This window comes from Schistosoma haematobium, chromosome 7 (genome assembly GCF_000699445.3).
Source record: "Schistosoma haematobium chromosome 7, whole genome shotgun sequence".
NCBI classification, from domain to species: domain Eukaryota; kingdom Metazoa; phylum Platyhelminthes; class Trematoda; order Strigeidida; family Schistosomatidae; genus Schistosoma; species Schistosoma haematobium.
This window is the reverse complement of record NC_067202.1, coordinates 14,791,655-14,810,248: the sequence shown is the minus strand read 5'-3', so window position 1 is coordinate 14,810,248 and position 18,594 is coordinate 14,791,655. Positions and strand designations below refer to the sequence as shown.

The 18,594-nt window shown below is 36.0% G+C and overlaps 2 protein-coding genes across 3 annotated transcripts; one reads left to right on the top strand and one right to left on the bottom strand.

Moving 5' to 3' along the window:
* Positions 1–122: 122 nt before the first annotated feature.
* Positions 123–3,605, top strand: LAMC1_12 (Laminin subunit gamma-1). Its single transcript, XM_051208420.1, has one exon. The coding sequence runs from the start codon at positions 3,018–3,020 to the stop codon at positions 3,507–3,509; it is 492 nt and encodes a 163-aa protein (XP_051064509.1). The 5' UTR covers positions 123–3,017; the 3' UTR covers positions 3,510–3,605.
* Positions 3,606–4,032: 427 nt separating this feature from the next.
* On the bottom strand, positions 4,033–17,363 carry F8A2_1 (coagulation factor VIII-associated 2). Of its 2 annotated transcripts, XM_051218072.1 has the most exons (10): positions 16,714–17,363; positions 16,629–16,675; positions 16,513–16,585; positions 14,343–14,502; positions 14,233–14,301; positions 11,987–12,107; positions 11,877–11,939; positions 11,744–11,823; positions 11,518–11,676; positions 4,033–8,053 (listed from the first exon to the last, which is right to left on the bottom strand). In XM_051218072.1, the coding sequence occupies exons 1-10, from the start codon at positions 16,770–16,772 to the stop codon at positions 7,925–7,927; spliced, it is 960 nt and encodes a 319-aa protein (XP_051064507.1). In that variant the 5' UTR covers positions 16,773–17,363; the 3' UTR covers positions 4,033–7,924. The 2 variants fall into 2 exon arrangements, with proteins under 2 accessions (XP_051064507.1, XP_051064508.1); XM_051218073.1 differs by having other exon boundaries at positions 11,518–11,823; positions 16,714–16,807.
* Positions 17,364–18,594: the final 1,231 nt, after the last annotated feature.

Sequence of the window (18,594 nt, the reverse complement as noted above, 5' to 3'; positions counted from 1 at the left end):
CTAAAAAGAGTGAAGACATTTCAATGAAGAAATATTTTCATTTGGACGATATCATTTTCTGAAAATGTAAAATTGTATTTATTATCAGTAATTTTATCTTTACATGAAGTAGTCTATAGCAGGAAAGAGTAGTGTTGCATAATCATCATAGATATAGTTCAACTTATTCAAGTGTTGTATATGATTTGCAAATCCAACTTGGAATGTATAATGTACGAATGTTCAAAATGGAGTTTCGTTAAATGGAAAGAGAAATTTAATCTATTCTCTACCATAAGAGTCAAAGAAATATGCATTGAAGACATACTTAATGATGAGCTGAATGTAATCTTGCGAAAAATTTTGAAGAATAGATTAACACGCAGGTCTTGAATACTGAATTCAAGAGTGATACGGCTGCTAATTTATTAAAGAGCGAACTATCTAGACCCTTATAGAATTATGGTCTATTCAATAAAGTTCCGAACTGTTTTCTTCAGCAAATATCCATTCAGGGAAGTGTCAAATTTGAATTGTTGCTTTGGAACACCTCAATGTGTATTTGTCTGTCTACTTGCCCTTGCGGAGCAGGTAATATTGGCCATAAAAAGCGTGCATGTGGTAAATCAATATTCGAGCACTATATTGAGTGGCTTTTTAAAGGGGAATGAAAATCAGTCAAAACTCAGTCCCTGAATACATGATCAACTTGGGTCACATCTCAACTGTTATGGATGCAGAGGAATATACCAATAATTATCATGTTAAGTCCAATGGTGTCCTTGGACTTTAAATGGACATTTCCTACTGGTCGATATTTGTTCACTTATTAAATATTGTACAAATGTTGTTTTCTATCTTATGGTACGATGTGGTATGCTTGATTGGTATATAAACAGAACAGGTGCACAGACCGAAGCAGGTGGTTTTCTTAGGGGACCACTCCCCGAGCCTTTGACCTAAAGGTCTGATCCACAAGGCAGTGGAGCATCGTAAGGAGATGCAGTCCCATGGTAGCCGGTGACCAACGATTGGTTCATACGCCATTTGTTCCCTCAGGATCCTGGAGCCCATGTGCACTATTCATTTGGTTTGGAATCCGGTTAAGGCGTCGGACATTCGATTTTCGTCCTCTCAATTTCGTAAACAACACCCCCGTGATGAGAGAACGCGATGAGTAGGACTTCCCTGTCAGAGGCTGTATACGCGTGGCCGTGTGAGAGCATTTCGAGAGGGAGGGCGGGCCCACCCCACTCTCGGCCATACCAGGACATTTGGGGGCAGACCACCATGGAAAACCTGGAAGCACTGGACGGCCATCTCGTCCTATTGTGGGACTCCTCAGCAGTGCGCATCCACAATCCCGCCTCACAAGAAGCAGTAACCAGTGGAGTTCAACCGGGTCTGTTGTAAGATAGTAACTCACGGAAGACACTGGTGAATGTTTCACTTAATTTCGTGGATTAGTTGAAGTTAAACATTAACAGCGTTGGATACCGGTCGGTTCAGTGGTCTATAGGCTTAGCGTTCACACGTGAGACTGATAGGACCTGAGTTCGAATCTCGTGAGGCGGGATCGTAGATGCGTACTGCTTTGGAGTGTTATACTAGGACGAAACAGTCTTCCAATGTTTCCAAGTTTTCCATGATGATCTAGCTTCAATTGATTCATGATATCAACTATTAAAATAATATGTTATTCTGTTCTATATTTAACTGAAACACAGTTATATCACTCAAGGTGTAATTTCATTTCTTTGCAAAGAATTCATAATGTAGTGGATAATATTGACTATTGGAAATAAAAGTAATGACTTAAATAGTAATTAATCACAGTGTAGACTAAATTTATGAACATTTTGTATATTCAATGTATATTTGGATTAAAGCCTTTCTTTATCTCCTGCATTAAGTTCAATAGAGAAGTCAACAGTCAGTTACTATTTTAAACGTACTGGAGCATATCGATTGCATCAAATGAAAAGTCATAATTATACATGAACAATGTAAAAGTAGCTATGAATAATCATCTATTGATAGTAAAATAGAACTAATAAACAATACAATCATAGTTAATAGATTAATCGAAAGCTAAAAAGAATACTCCATACACATAGTTACTTTTATCCCTTAGAAAAGAGCAAGAACAAAAAGATTCTAGCAGAATAACATCTGGTTCTCATCAGTTGCTTACAACTTGTGATATTTAAAAATCATTCATTACATAATCGGTTCAAATTACTTACATGAAAGTGTTTAGTTGGATGTTAATAATGAAAATACATCAGTACAGTGTAGTAATGGTGTAAATAAATTGAATAGATTGAATACTGTAATGTGGTGTGTGCTACTTATATTGATATAAGTAGTATATAATGTTCGTCGTGAACTGAATGTCTGGCAGCAGAGAGACAAGAGGATCGAACAATAAAGAATGGAAACAGAATGCAATTTGTATGAAAATGCAAGAACAATGAAGTCTGAGTGATTTTGAGACAATTGATGGACATTTTGCAAATTAAACATTTACTTTATGATTGTTAGATTTTATTAACAAGTCCTGTAATTTTGTGACAAATACATTCGATTGTCGCCGCTGGTGTTCTTGTTCACTACAGTAATTATATATCTTATGTGAAAGAATATTCTACAATATTGACTGTGACAACAATTCAAACGACCAGAAAAAAAGAGGACTACATAATGAGTAAACCTTGATAGGAATAAAATGAGTGAATCTTAGTGAATTAAAATAAGATTACTAATCTAGAAAACAGACGAAATAAAAAGTCATAGTGATGTTATAAATACAAAGGAATATTTGTTACCAAGGCAAAAGAAAGATTAATAATCATCTTCTTATGAACACATAACTCACGTTTTTGTTACCTGATAGCAACGTCTTCAGTAAATTTCAAGTTGTAAGCAACTGACGAGTGATGAACAAAAAATGAATTTATACTATTCTAGTAAAATCTTTGTTCTTAGTCAATTCATATAAAGATAACCTAGTCCTTCTATCCTATACACACGAACAAATGCAGATGAAGACAACTAGTGTAGCAACAGCCTCTGCAAACATAGAGAAAAAAAGCAAGATCCTCAAATACAACACGGAGAACACCAAACCAATCACATCTGATGGAGAAGCTCTGGAAGACGTGCGATCTTTCACGTACCTAATAAGCAACATTGATGAACAAGGAGGATCGGATGCAGATGTGAAAGCGAGGACTGGCAAAGCAAGGACCGCATTCCTACAATTGAAGAACATATGGAACTCAAAACAACTTTCAACCATTATCAAAGTGAGAATCTTCAATACGAACATCAAGAAAGTTCTAATGTACGGACCTGAGATTTGGAGAACTACTACAACCATCACCAAATATGTACAAGTATTTATAAATAGTTGTCTACGCAAGATACTCAACATTCATTGGCCGGATACCATCAGTAACAGCCTACTGTGTGAGAGAACAAACCAACTTCCAGCTGAAGAGGAAATTAGTAATACACGATGGAAATGAATAGGACATACATTACGCAAATCACCAAACTACATCACGAGACAAGCGCTAACTTGGAATCCTGAATGGAAGCGGAAAAGAGGAAGGTCAAAACACACATTACGTCGAGAATTAGAAGCAGATATGAAAAGGATGAATAACAATTGGGAAGAGCTGGAAAGGATTGTTGAGGACAGAATTGAATGGAGTATTCTAGTGAGCGGCCTATGCTCCTCCACGAGGAGTAACTGGCGTAATTATGTAAGTATTCATATACAGAATATATAATTATTTAGTAATTCAATTACTAAGTAATTATATAATAATAATGTTTTTTTTTAAATTAATTTTGGGAGTTACTATTTCCTTTAATTTTCATTCTGATATATATCAGTAGTATCATAAGATGAATATTCTAATTGTTACAAGACATTTATAATTGAAATAGACAATTTGATAAAGTAACATTTATCTGATGTACATTATCGTTGTTTTAAACTACATTCATTCATCTAACAGGTTTGCATAACAGGAGTATCTATCCCTTTCATTGATTTCATTAGATAACTAATAGTTTCTAACTATATTTTGTAAGTGATGATAACGCCTTTAATGGTATTCATAAATTGTTATTAAACACTAATGTATTATATAAATAAACTAAACAATTAAATAATATAATTGTTTGTTTCTATGTAAGTTGTGATAACTTTGTAAGGAAGTATTATGTATACATGTTACTTATAAGTAAATCTACTTATTTAATAGAACAGTATGGAAAGTGAGAATGGAAGTTTACTTAAGTGAATTGAATCATATGAATGTCTACTCATTCATATATATATATATATACTCTTAAGAATACGTTACCACTAGACTATCCGGGAAGCGATCTTCCTTCTGTAGGATTGAGATGTATTCACCTTTGATTGATCACTGGGTGGTGATCAATGTCATGTGGGTCAAGTCCTTATTTAGTGCAAATTGGATCCTATCGACTGTGAAGCTAGCTGAGACGAGATCAAAACCATCAGTTCCCTAAAGATTTCAGGTACACCTTGCTGATGAGTGCCAAAATAACACGACACATAGGTCAAGAGTTTCCCTTTGACTACCTTTAAACACCATTCTATCTCAACATAGTGCGCGCAATGTCGAGTCACCTAGATCAGTGGTCATATTACAACTTGGTCGATAGTATTCGATCTGCACTAAGATGGACTTGACACATATGACATTGATCACCACCCAGTGATCAATCAATTGTGAATAGCTTTAAGAAAAGTTAAGTATCATTAATGGTGAAACTATAATTAATGGATGACCTTTGAGCGATACTGAAGTGACCTTGAGAATGATCACCTACTGATTAGGACTAAATGAGGGTTATAAAGCAGTTAGAATTCTCAATTACAGTTGATAGTTAGGATTAAAAATTAGATTTAGGATTTTTATCACGAACTGACATCAGTTATATAGACAAATGTATGAATAAATTTCGCGCCAAAATTCGTGACTCGCCATCTTATATCTGATTGGTTCGTCTATAAATTATAGTCTCGCCTCATTAGTTTGTAGTGACCTACTTTTATCAAGAGAACGCGATTGGCTTAATGGAAACAATTATTATTATAACCAATCTTACAAGTGATTGTTTTACTGTTGTTGTTTGCTTAACTGTACCAAAATACATACCTTCTTCCGTTGCTTGTGACCTTGCACGGATTCGGTTATGCTCAGTAACCACACTTGTAACCTGGCACGCTCTCGGTATTCTTTCGATACCACGAGATCGCCAACAAATACATTTCGACTACAGTCATCAACTGCCTTCTGATATTTGGCTTACAGGGGATCTTATCGTTCAAGTGGCACGTAGTCTTCCTGTAGTGGTGATCATAGTCAACCGCGACTCGACACCTCACTACAAGTTTGTTATATCCCTTAGAAATGAGAGGTATTTCTTGACCAAACATAAGTACTTATCATTTGCCAGTTCCTGATTGGACTAATATACCATAGATCAAGGATAATTTCAAAAACGGCAAAACACACTGGTATATCCCGTCGAGAATTATGAATGGTAGCTTTTGGAAACCATTTATGGACCAATACCATACATAGATTAATCAACTAAACTATTCACATTCGTGTTCTTATTACAAGCTTTATTTTGACCTATGAACTATTATACGATTTACCATTCTTGAGTTAATCCCAGTCTATCAATTACTATCTCCCACATTCACAGCCACTTTTGGCTAGATCTTGGTACAAATGTTATCTGCTTTATGGTACGATGTGGTTTGTTTATAAACCCAATATGTTTGAAATACATGATTTATATCGCAGAGGCTGAGATTGGTGTTCTGGACTTAACAGGCCGGGCTAGACAGGAAGCAGGACCAATAAAGACTCTAGACTGTTCGTACGGGTATACGCGACATTGGTCTGGTCTGTAATTTACTGTTCTCTAACTGGTAGTATCATTAAGTTATATATTAATAAGGAACAAGGCAGATATAATAACTCCCGCGTATAACAGCTCTGAAAGTATAATGTTTTCCAAATATTCACTCCTAGATAACATCAGGTCTTTAAAATATGGTTTATTGTTTCCTATGTAAAGAATATGTCGCTGGTAATGCATTACGATATTGAGTCACTTAGACTGGTGATATTGCAACTTGATCAGTGATTAAATTCCATCAATGTGAGGAACCGGATAAATATGCTATCGATTAAAATTACTGAACGATCAATTAACACAACAATCTGTTGTCAAAATGTTGATGCCTACTGATGCAGAGGCTGTTGCTACACTAGTTGTCTTTATGTACATTTGTCCGTGTATATGGAATAGAAGGTCCAGGTCATCTACGAAGTCCAAATCTCATTGATTCTCAGGTGTCCATTGTATCCTGTTCTTTCCCTCAGATGTGGAGGTCTTCGTAATCCAGTCAACCACCAGAAGAAAGGGGAGGGGGAGGTGTAGGCAGCCTTATCTGTCTCCGGTCCTCACTTGGAATGCATATGAGTTGTCCTCCACGCATAACATTGCACTGTAGTACGTCGCATCATTTGGGTATGATGTTGACGATTTTCTCAGGTGTCGAAGAAGTTTTCATAAAGTTCTCCTATCCGCACTGTCAAATACTTGCTCTTAATCAAGGAAGTTGATGTATGGTGACGAGTTCCATTTTGTTTTAGATTTTGATAATGCTTATATACTTTATTCATTTGCCTTTTCTTTATTAATATCCTTCTTGTTTGCTTGTGAAAAGGTGGTTTGGCTGTTAGAGACTTTGACCTCCAACCAATAATTTTTAATCCCACTAAACCTACTACAGTTTGAACAACCGAGTAGTATCACTAATCCCCATACTTTAGACGCGGCTCATACCAAGAATAAAGTGACTTAAGGCTTTTTAGTACTTCAGAGGTGTAAATCACTAATGAAGAGCAAATCTTGAACATTCTGTCAACAGGACCTATAATTTTGTTGAATAAGTTTTTTGAGACTGGCCTATGCTTTTCTTAAAATAATAGTTGAATTATCCATCTGCTCTAACTTAAGAAGGGTTATTTAGAGAAAACACAGCTTCTAGATGAGGAAATACCGGGATCTCAAGAAAAAGTGGGCTAATTCAGAAATGTATACTGTCATCAGTGAAAAGAGGAAGTCAACACAAATTTTAAATTAAGCCAGACGGTTGCAATTCGAGAAGGAAACAAAAAGTTACCAAAAGTTTCCCAATCTATCTATTATACTATCAGTAAAAGCCTGGAAACACTGGACGACCGTTTCATTTTAACAAGGAACGCCTCAACAGTGCGCTGAGTAGTTAAAATGTCGAGAGTTCGCGAGCGTGACCGAAGGTCTCAAGTTTGGTCGCCGCATACACGGTCGTGGATACGCACTGCTGAGAAGCCCTATACTACGACGAAACGGCCATCCAGTACTTTCACATTACCGACAAGCCTAACATTACTCGACTCGTAATTTTAATGAAAATCAACAGTCTCCACAACCCTATACTGTTAACGCTAATAGTTGTAAGTGTGAACCATTGAGAAGTCTTATACTGTGACGAAACAGCTATTCAGTGCTTTCTGATTATCTAGCTGAGATCAGTACGTGACATGAATTGAAAAATCATCAATCTTTATGACATCTCCTATACCGGAGATCAAAAGAAAAGTCTAAATTCTGTTGAAAAACATATTTTATGAAAAATAATTTACAGAGATAATTCAACTTTATTGAAGTAAAGCAGAAAAATATCACATATACATATTAGAAGAACAAGGAAGTAAGCTTGCTAGAACTTGACAACCGTTGAGTTTTCTGGTTGAAAGATCACAAAGTAGGACACAGAGAGGTTTGTTTCATTTGAATATGTTGACAGAGAAAAACCCATTTATTTTGTTTTTCTTCACGATGTAACCACTATTATTTCACGAAGAATTAAACTAATTAATTCACGTTGTTCTAAATTTACAAATGATTGAAGCATAACTGAAAGTGATTCTAATTCTAAAATATCTTTTGATTGATGTGCCAACTAACAGAGAGAACAAAATAAAAACAATAAAAAATTGGAACAAATTATGTATTATTTTACGATTATTATTATCATTATTATTATTATCATCCTGAACTCATTATCATGTACAGGTTCGTTAAGTCGATTTTGAGTCACACTGAATTAATGACGCATAGTCACTGTTTGTCTAGACGGAAGTAGATGAATAGGAATTCTAATCTTCAATTGAGTGGCTAAAATTTATATGACCAATTTATTTATTTATTTGAACACATAAATATTGGTACAAAGCAACATCGAACACATATGCGCCACAAAAATCACTTGATATGTGTGTGGGCTGTGATACTGTCCAGGTTCCCAGAATGAAGCAGGTGGTTTTCTTACGGGACTACACCCGGGACCTTCGACCTAAAGGTTTGATCCACAAGGCAGTGGAGCAGTGTCAGGAGATGCAGTCCCATGGTAGCCGGTTACCAACGATTGGTTCATACGCCATTTGTTCCTTCGTGATACTAGAACCTATATACACCATTAGTTTAGAATCAGGGTTTTTCAACTCTCCTAGATAGATCATTTATATCCACCAACCCGGTTAAAGCGCCGGACATTCGCTTCTCGTTCTCTCAATTTCGTAAACAACATCCATGATGCGAGAAGACATTGAGTAAGACTGCCCTGGTATTGGTTGTATGCACGTGGCTATGTGAGAGTATTCGGAGAGGGAGAGTTGACTCTCCCCACCTTTGGCCGTACCAGGACTCATTATAACACTTTAATTTACCAACATAGAGATTTCTTTTTGCTAAAGTTTATATTAGAATTTACAAGTGTGATTTATTGTACTAGAGAAGAATATGGTCAGGAAGGTTTTAACAAGAAAAAAAACACTTGATCTAAAGGGATTAAGTAGATTGAACAGTTAATAGAAAATGACTTTTCAACTTTGACACAACCACATTTAATAAAGAAGAGAAGACTGATCTTTAAAACAGATTTTTCAGACGTTGAAGAAAAGCAATAGAATGGGCATATAGCACTCTATAAATAGTATTTGCATGATTTTGAGGAATGAACATTAAATCCATTTATTGAGTGATCGAATTGAATGTGAACAGCCAATAAGAGGACTGATCAACGATAGAAGGTTTTCAATTTAGCTTTGTGATGTTTAATTGGCATGAAAAAGTAACAATCTAGAATTATACTGATGTAAACTTTTTGGATAGTAACGACAATACTTGAACAAAAAAGTGAAGCATCCAAAATGTATTATGTACAGAAAAAACACTAACTAAATATCTAGAGGAGGGATAAATAGTAAATGAACCTAAGCCCATGTAACTAATTCTAAGTCTTATTGTTTAAAGTCTGCAACCATTGAGTACGGTTGTTGTAAGGGTATCAACTAAGTAGTTGAGAAAAACACTATAACCTATGAGAGTTGTTTTTTAAACTTTGTTCATTATACTACTGAATGTCAAAATGTTAAGATAATAAAAAAGTAGATATTTACCAATAATACGAAAGATAACAGGGAAAGTGAAATTACAGTCTCATTTACTAGTTAATAATAGAATTCTTTCGTAAGTGACAATAGCGCTAAAACTAGATGAAAAAAGCAGACAAGTGTTCGGTCTACGATAGTATCGTGACTCGAAAAAAAAGTATATGATTGGCGTCTGTTGGGTTATCTTACGACTTCTTGATTGAAGTCCTAGAGATGGTGCAACTCATCGGCTTGAGATGTTATCAGAAATAATATAGAATAGAGGACACTGCTGATCCTGTCGATGTTTTCACTTACACTCTCCTTAAAACATAGATGAATTTATTTAACTGAAAGAATAGTATTTTTATCCACAGTATCAATCATTACATTCTATAGTTGTTTTGATTGCATTCCAATTACCTATTTTTATCCTAACATAACGATATCCATTCTTACTTTTGCAGTGTTTTCTACTTCTAGTGCCCGATAGTATCAGGTTTTATTGAATTTTAAAAAATGTCAACATTTCCACAGTTGAACTAATGAGTCAATCTAAGCTAGACCACCATTGAAAATCTGAAATCCCTGGAATGCCATTTCGACCTAGTATGTGACTCCTCAGAAGTGCACACCCACGATCTCGCATGCTAGACTCAAACACAGGACCTTAAGTCTCACGCGTGAACATTTAAACTTCAAACCATTGAGCCAGTATCCAACAATGTCAATGTCTAACTTCAATTGATCCATGATATTTCGCAACATTTCATTCATTATCTGAGGTAGATAACAGTCTCCACCCGACACAGACTGAACTCCACTGGTTATGACTTTCAATTATCTACTTAGAATACGCAGATGAAATAGTCCTGTTTGGTGAAGACGCTGATAAAATGCAAAGTCTTTTGGTAGCACTGAACAACAATAACAGGATGTTTGGAATGCGCTTCTTTCCCTCTTAATGCAAGTTGTTGCTTCAGGACTGGTCTGCGTCAACACCTGAACTAAGGATCGAGATTGAAGTAGTCGAACGCGTCGACAACTTCACTTATCTTGGAAGTCTGATCAACCCTAATGGGTTTGTGTCTGATGAAATCTCTGCATCAATTCAGTAAAGCTCGTTTGGCGTTTGTCAATTTACGTGACATATGGCGAAGGCGAGATATCCGTCTATCAATTAAGGGATGAGTATACTGCGTGGCAGTTCATTCTGTTCTACTTGACGGCTGGGAAACGTGACCATTAAGGGTAGAGGATACTTGTAAGTTACTAGTATTTGATTACAAATATCTTAGAAATATTGCTCGCATGTGTTAGAATCACCAGGTAAGTAATAGTGAGGTCAGACTCAGGGTATTAGGGAATGATGATGGTAAATCAGTTGATGAAGTTATAAATCTTCATCGACTGAGATGGTTGGGTCACGTGTTACGTATGCCTGAACACCGAGTACCACGACGCTCAATGCTGACTAGTGTTGGGAATAGTTGGAAGAAAGTTAGGGGCGGCCAAACCAGCCAAAACGTGGCATCAGTCCACAAAGCCACTAACTTCTGGTATGAGCCATGTTGGTAGATGCAGACTAACTGATTGAGGTCCACGTGACTATCGTAACCAATAGTTGGAGACTCTTGGTGACATGGCTCAGAATCGATTACAATGGCGTCAGTGTATACACTCTATGTCTTCCATTAAACTTTCTTCCTGTACTATATCCATCCTTATATGCAATCTATCTTTTATAGATTACCACCATTGAATGAACTACTTCTATGAATCCGGTGTTCATCTTGCTGTGCTAATGCGGTATGGCAACTTGGATCGATGCATATATGTGCCTAGTGCTACGTTGTAGCTGACTGACTGCGAAAATACTACAATGTTTACAAAACCTCATACTAAAAATTGTCAATAATTATTTTTATTATTATTAAAACATTCATATTATTAATGAATAGTATATATATATATATAGTATTAATTGACTTACCACAAAAGACTGTAATAGAATAAATAAATTATTATCCATATAAACAGAATTCAATGTAGATAATTTGAATAAATCTTCAACTTTTTCATCAGTTACAATAATATCATATTGTTTTAAAGAATAATCCGATGAATCAAGATTATGTAATCTATAGGAAGGCTATCAATAATGATGATTATTATTCATCGAGTAATAAAGAAGAAATCATAACTGAAATGGAACATACCATACATAGAAGTATAAGTAATACTCGAAATATTTCAGATATACTCCAATATTGTATATATAGATCAAATGAATTCAATGCTAATAATATAGATATATTGGGATTGAATAGGAAATTATATATATAAACTTACTCAATTCTTTTTTTGTTAAATTTTGTATACATATAAAAGTATACAATGCACCAGGCCAATCATCTATTCAAATAAAGGAGAATACATAATTTATATATAAGACAACTTACGTATATATAATTGACAATAACTTAAACGTTTATATAATTCTAAACTTAATAGTATATCTTTGGATACAATTTCTATAGATCGTTTTATATAAGGTATAGATTGATGAAATTTATATCGTCTCTATGAGAGAAACAAAAAAAAATAGAAAAACAAACAAACAATGATAGTTCAATCAAGAAAAATTTCTTTCTGTAAAACTGTAAACTGTATAATCGTCTTTGTAGTTATATGGAGAGATTATCATTTATGAACAAACTAATCACATTTGAAATAACAAATCTTGAATTTTAGCGTGTTAATTTAATCCACTCATTTGATTGAATACCATATTTAGCAGTATTATAGCTGATGTACAATTCGTGATGAAAATCATAAATCTTATTCCTAACCTTAACATTCAACTGTAAATCTTAATCCTTATTCTTCACACTAATATAATAACTCATTTAAATTTAGTAAGCAGTGGTTCGAAATTCTAAGATCATTTTAGGGTCGCTTAAAGGTCGTCCATGAATTATAGTTTTACCAGTTATTTAATAAATTATACGTGAGTTTATAAGAAGAAGGGAAATATGAAATAATCAGTAGCTCAATACAAGAACACTTAGACCATGTCAATTCAAATGAATGGTCCTTCAAAATAATCTACACAGTAAAACGAAATTAAGCACTGTTAAAATGTTTGCAATTGATTTATCATTTCTAGCCTGAACTATGTGTGCAAAAAAGTAATACGTGTAATTTTCCATCCTTTCATTAACCTAATATCTTTTTCCAGTATGTTTTGAGTTTATTATTATTTCTACTATTATTTAATACTTTTAAACCCTCAAATGCCTTGGTACGGCCGAGTGAGGAGAGTCAGCTCTACTTCTCGAAATGCTCTCACATGGTCACATGCATACAACTACTACCAGGGAAGTCCTACTCACTGTCTTCTCGCATCACGGATGTTGTTTACGAAATTGAGAGAACGAGAAGCGAATGTCCGGCGCTTTAACCGGGTTGGTGGATATGAAAGATCCATCTAAGAGAGTTGAAAAACCCTGATTCTAAACTAACGGTGCGTATAGGTTCCAGTATCATGAAGGAACAAATGGTGTATGAACCTATTGTTGGTCACCGGCTACCATGGGACTGCATCTCCTGACGTTGCTCCACTGCCTTGTGGATCAAACCTTTAGGTCGAAGGTTCCGGATGTGGCCCCCTAAGAAAACCACCTGTTTTGTTCTGGGCATCCGGACAGTATCACAGCCCTCACATAAATCGATTGATTTATGTGGCGTAAACATATTTGGCGCCTCCTTGTACCAATGTTTATCTGTTTAAATAATAATAAATAGCACTTTTCTAAATCGTGATCAGTTATTATTGATCAATTAACAAGATTTTTCATGATTCAATTGTCTAAATGACGTTTACGTTTTCCACCTCTTTCTTAAGTCAATAATTATTTATCATATTCCTGACCGGTAGATTATTCTCATTCCTTACAATTACGCAATCTTCTTTGGACATTTGAAAGCTCGGATCACTTTATAATATAATTATTCTTTTTATTTATCATTAGACTGACATATTCTTTCAAACTGTAAAAAACAAACGTACATACAGTATAAGTAAATGATTTCATCGAAAAGAAAAATTCCTTTGCTGAACTTGCTCTATTTCCATCGAATGATATTTAGTGGCCCGAAATCTGACTTCAGTTACATTGGATGAGTGCTCGTTATCGAATGATTGTTGTCGAAATATACATGTCACCAATCCTCGTATATAATTATTGACCTAACTCGCGTTGATGAACATCGGAATTAAGTGAGTTGAATACGACAATTAGGTATAAGTAAGTATATTTCCTACACCCATTGATATGAACAGATAATCAGCGAAACGCAGCGAAGGGAACAAACAGAACAGAGTGAAACGAAACGAATGGTGGATGGCATATGAGTCAACTCAATGTAACCAAGCGTGAATCGATATTCATAGTCAGAGAAAAATAAGTTACAGAAACATAATGAGTAGGGTAAGTAATTAGCACACATACGACCACATAAAAAACAGTCAGGACTAATAAGCGAAGGTAAAAATGTGGCTTGAGAAGAACGAACAGACTGACTGGTCCAGAAACTGGAATAGCCTATGCGAGTTTGACACAGGGTCAGCCATTACAGTTACAATGGGTTACTTGATTTATTTCAAGTTTAGTTGGAAAGAAAAACAAAACAAAAAAAGAATTACCATTAACGTATCCACCAGATAAATGTAAACGTTTGTCGCTAATGTGAAAAGTTCATTCAATTCATAGATCTATTGTATGCATATATGTTGAAAGTAATGAAATTGTTTACTCTTGCTGCTCTTAATAAACAAAGAATCGCGCAATTTAAGTTATCCTCATAATTAATAGAATTAGTGCAAACCAATTTGTCATCAGCTTGTATAAAATATTTTGCAGCTGTAAATAATGTTGATGCTTCAGAAGTCAGATTTTTAGCAGCGAATTCACATCTGAAGAAAACAAACAGAATTCACTTACCCTCAGAATATATATATATATATATATATATATATATATATATATATATATATATATATATATATATATATATATAGGTAAAACGAATTATTACGCGGTTATTATAAGGGGACCGACTTACTTTTATACAATCTGTAATGAACAGAGATTAAGACCAATCATATGAGATTACGTTCAGTTCTCAGTCAACAACTTGGGCACCGCCACTAGGGATCTCAGAAGTTAGTCCCAAGACCATCCCTCGCTTCAGGCTACACATGAGGATTGCAACCTCCGCAAGGGTTGCGACAATTGTGTCAAATTATCGTTCAGGTTGTTTGGAGACAGTAAGTAACTGTAGGACAGCTAGAAGCCTGTTGTAATGACCCTAATATTCTAATCTCCTCGACTAAGTTAATCACAGATCTGTTTCTAAAATATTCTCAAAAACAGGTGGTTTTATATGTTTGTTTGCTCCATGACCCCCAAATGCCCTAGTACAGTCGAAGGTCAGGGGAGCTCGTTCTCATTCTCCAAATGCCATCAAATGACCACGCGTATACAGCTACTATCAGGGAAGTCCTAATTACTGCCTCCTTTCAACGGTGGTGTTTTTTACGAAATTGAGAGGACGAAAGGAGAATGTCCTGCAGGGGCTTGCACCAGGTTAGTGAATCTGTCTAGGGGAGTTGGAAAACCCTGGTTCCAAACCAATAGTGCACATGTGGCTCTAGGATCCTGAAGGAACAAATGGCGTATGAACCTATTGTTGGTCACCGGCTACCATGGGACTGATTCTCCTAACGTTGCTCAACTGTTTTGTGGAATAGAATATTGGCATGAGTAAAACGTGGCCTAACCGTCTCAGTCTATGAACATTCACAACCCGTCAGCTGATTTACCACCATCACTCTCTAATATCCTGCGTCTAACCTTACTATTACTGACCCAGTGATTCTAACACATGCGAGCAATATTTCTAAGATATTTGTAATCAAATACTAGTAACTTACAAGTATCCTCTACCCTTAATGGTCACGTTTCCCAGCCGTCAAGTAGAACAGAATGAACTGCCACGCAGTATACTCATCCCTTAATTGATAGACGGATATCTCGCCTTCGCCATATGTCACGTAAATTGACAAACGCCAAACGAGCTTTACTGAATTGATGCAGAGATTTCGTCAGACAAACTCATTAGGGCTGATCAGACTTCCAAGATAAGTGAAGTTGTCGACGCGTTCGACTACTTCAATCTCGATCCTTAGTCCAGGTATTGACACAGGCCAGTCCTGAAGCAACAATTCGCATTTAGAACGCATCCCAAACATCCTGGTATTGTTGTTCAGTGCTACCAAAAGACTTTGCATTTTATCAGTGTCTTCACAAAACAGGACTATGTTATCTGCATATTCTAAGTCGATAGGTGGACCTCCTGGTGGATCAATACCTGGAAATTTAGACAACGGGAACGTATTCCCACTAGTAGGTCTATGATGAAATTTAACGAAAATGAGGATAGTGGGAAGCCTTGCCAGGCACCGTTTAAAGTTGTGAAATCAGATGACAGTTCGCTATAAGCTCTGACTCGACTGGAAGTGTTCGAATAATGAGCCCTCACAAGATTTATGTACTTCTGAGGTGCGCCTTTCAGTGACATTGTCACACAACCTCCGGTCTACAGTGTGGAGCTGTCGTCTGATACTACACTGACTAAGCTAAACCTATTTCCATTGTCAAATAGAATAACCAGAAGTGACTTAAACGCATTAAAAGAAACTAATTAGTGATAAATTTGCAACGGATGTGCCCTAATTTTTCTTGTCTTCCAACCTTGATAATTTATTAGGACTCAAATGTCTCATGTGACGTGAAAAAGTATTAAGGATTATAGTCAGGCTTTATTATCTGAAGCCAAAACTTTTCAGACATTTGACCGAGGGACTAAGCAAAGATATGTGCCCGTTAATTAATTGTGTGATATACGAGAATAGTGAACCTACTTTGCTTTGCCCAGTAAAAAGACTGCCGCTAACTCATGACATTCTTGGACGGCCAAACTTTTCGCTACACTAGCTGGTTGCACGAAGAAATCAACGATTACATATATTTTTGTTACCATAGTCAGTAGCCTGTTCGTCACACTTATTTATCTCGCTTAATTTCCTTGAACGGAATTTTATAACATAATAAGCAAAGAGTACTTCTTAACATCAATGCTAAGAGCTTTGTAGATTTGAGGATAATTCAGAGAAGGATCCATAGCTCGCGCTACTAATTTCGCCAATGCCCAATATCTGTTTAATATCAGTACAATAAAATGTGTATAGAGTAGAAGCCTCTTGTGTTCAGCGACAATAAATCAAATCTGTAAATCTATTGGCCGTGACCATAGGGTTCACAGTGCTACAGTTACAAAACGATAAGACACTTATCACTTTTTCGGTCTTAACAAAATGCTGTCTCATCTGTTTCTGATATATTTGTGTTCCATATGTTTTGTTTTTATGTGATGACTCTACAGTATATCTTTGTTCATGTCAGATACTTAGTTTCACTGTGTTTGATGCCTCAGGGGAACTAAACTGAACTTTCATCGTTCGCCATAGTGTGGTCACGGTATTGGCTATAAATCATGTATTGTGTGAATTTCAGGTTGCCTGTTCACTTTGCGCTACTGTCGGGTCTTATTGTACCAGGAGCATTGTGCGCCGTTTATTGCCAATTAGGCCGTAAGGATAGAGTTTTTTTTGGATAGCTGACATCAGTGCATAAGCTTTTGACTCAGGGCTACGACATCATCCAATTAATGATTATCTGCTGAAGATGCCACAGGTATTCAGAGTTTGTCAATGCTTTAACCAGTAACACCTAATATTAATCGTACCCGGCAAGTGAAATCAAAAGACAGGTGTGGGGAGGTTCGAAGATATATTTGATAGACTATCAATATACCGAGGATCGTCTGATCCAATCTGGCTAGAGATTGCAGGGGTTGTTGTGCGCGGCGTTCCCACTCGTGGTCTGGTGTGGCTGCACACCGAGCGCCTTCAGCTAGGTGAGTCCATTAAACTAATGTGGTCAGCACCTAATGTCGAAACCTTACAGAGCTATTTATTTTAGGGATTTATTTAACGCTACAGATCACTCCCCCCTAGTGGGGGCAGTGATGGCCCTAAGACTTGGCCAGCCAGAAGTTTAACCCCGACGAGTTTGTCGTTGGTAAACATTTTTCTGATAGCCTGCTGGGTTTAGCAGCGTTTGGTCGTCTTTCCTCACCATAAAGGACCATGAAGTACAATATAGCAAAAAAAGAAAAAGTAAAATGAAAATTTCGTTCTTTCTATCTTCCTTTGTAGACGTCCTGTAAAAGAAAAATATATGTAAGTGCTTTTCGAAATAGACATGTACGCGCATAAAAACACAAATCGGGTGAAAAAAACTCATGCACAGGCAATAGAGTAAAAAAAGGATTTTTACTATGTGATTTTTTGTTCGTTTGTTTTCGGAATTAAAAATAAACATATAAGCATATTTAAATTGTTTTTTTTATATTACATATAGTACAAAGAAAAATCGAGATGATATAAAATGTAAACTAGTATTTTACGTGCAACAATCGTTCAAATGTTCTGAAAACCTTACTTTTCTTCCAGAACGCTATGTTTTAAGTTCATTTTCTGATACTGCCGAAGTATCATCATGTGTGTTAGCTGTCGCTTGATGTATTGTAAGTGTAGGTTTCGTATCGTTCGATGGTATGAAGGAAAATCGATGTGAACAGGATTTCCTAACAAATAAGCTGCTCTGAGGCGATCGATGCTGACGCTATCGTTGGTTGTTGACGATAACTCGTACTGAAGATCAATCTCTTCTTTTTGAAGCTGGACGAGTTTAAGAAGGTCGATTCCTTGGGAACTGTTCAGGAAAGTTACTAGAGACAAGGCGTCCGCGACTGTATCGGTTGCTCCAGAAGAGCGTTGAATATCTGAAGTAAACTGCAAGATGTAGTCCAGTTGTCGAGACTCAAATGGTGAGTACTTGTCTGAAGAGTGGCTTAAAGAGAAAGTAAGAGGTTTATGGTT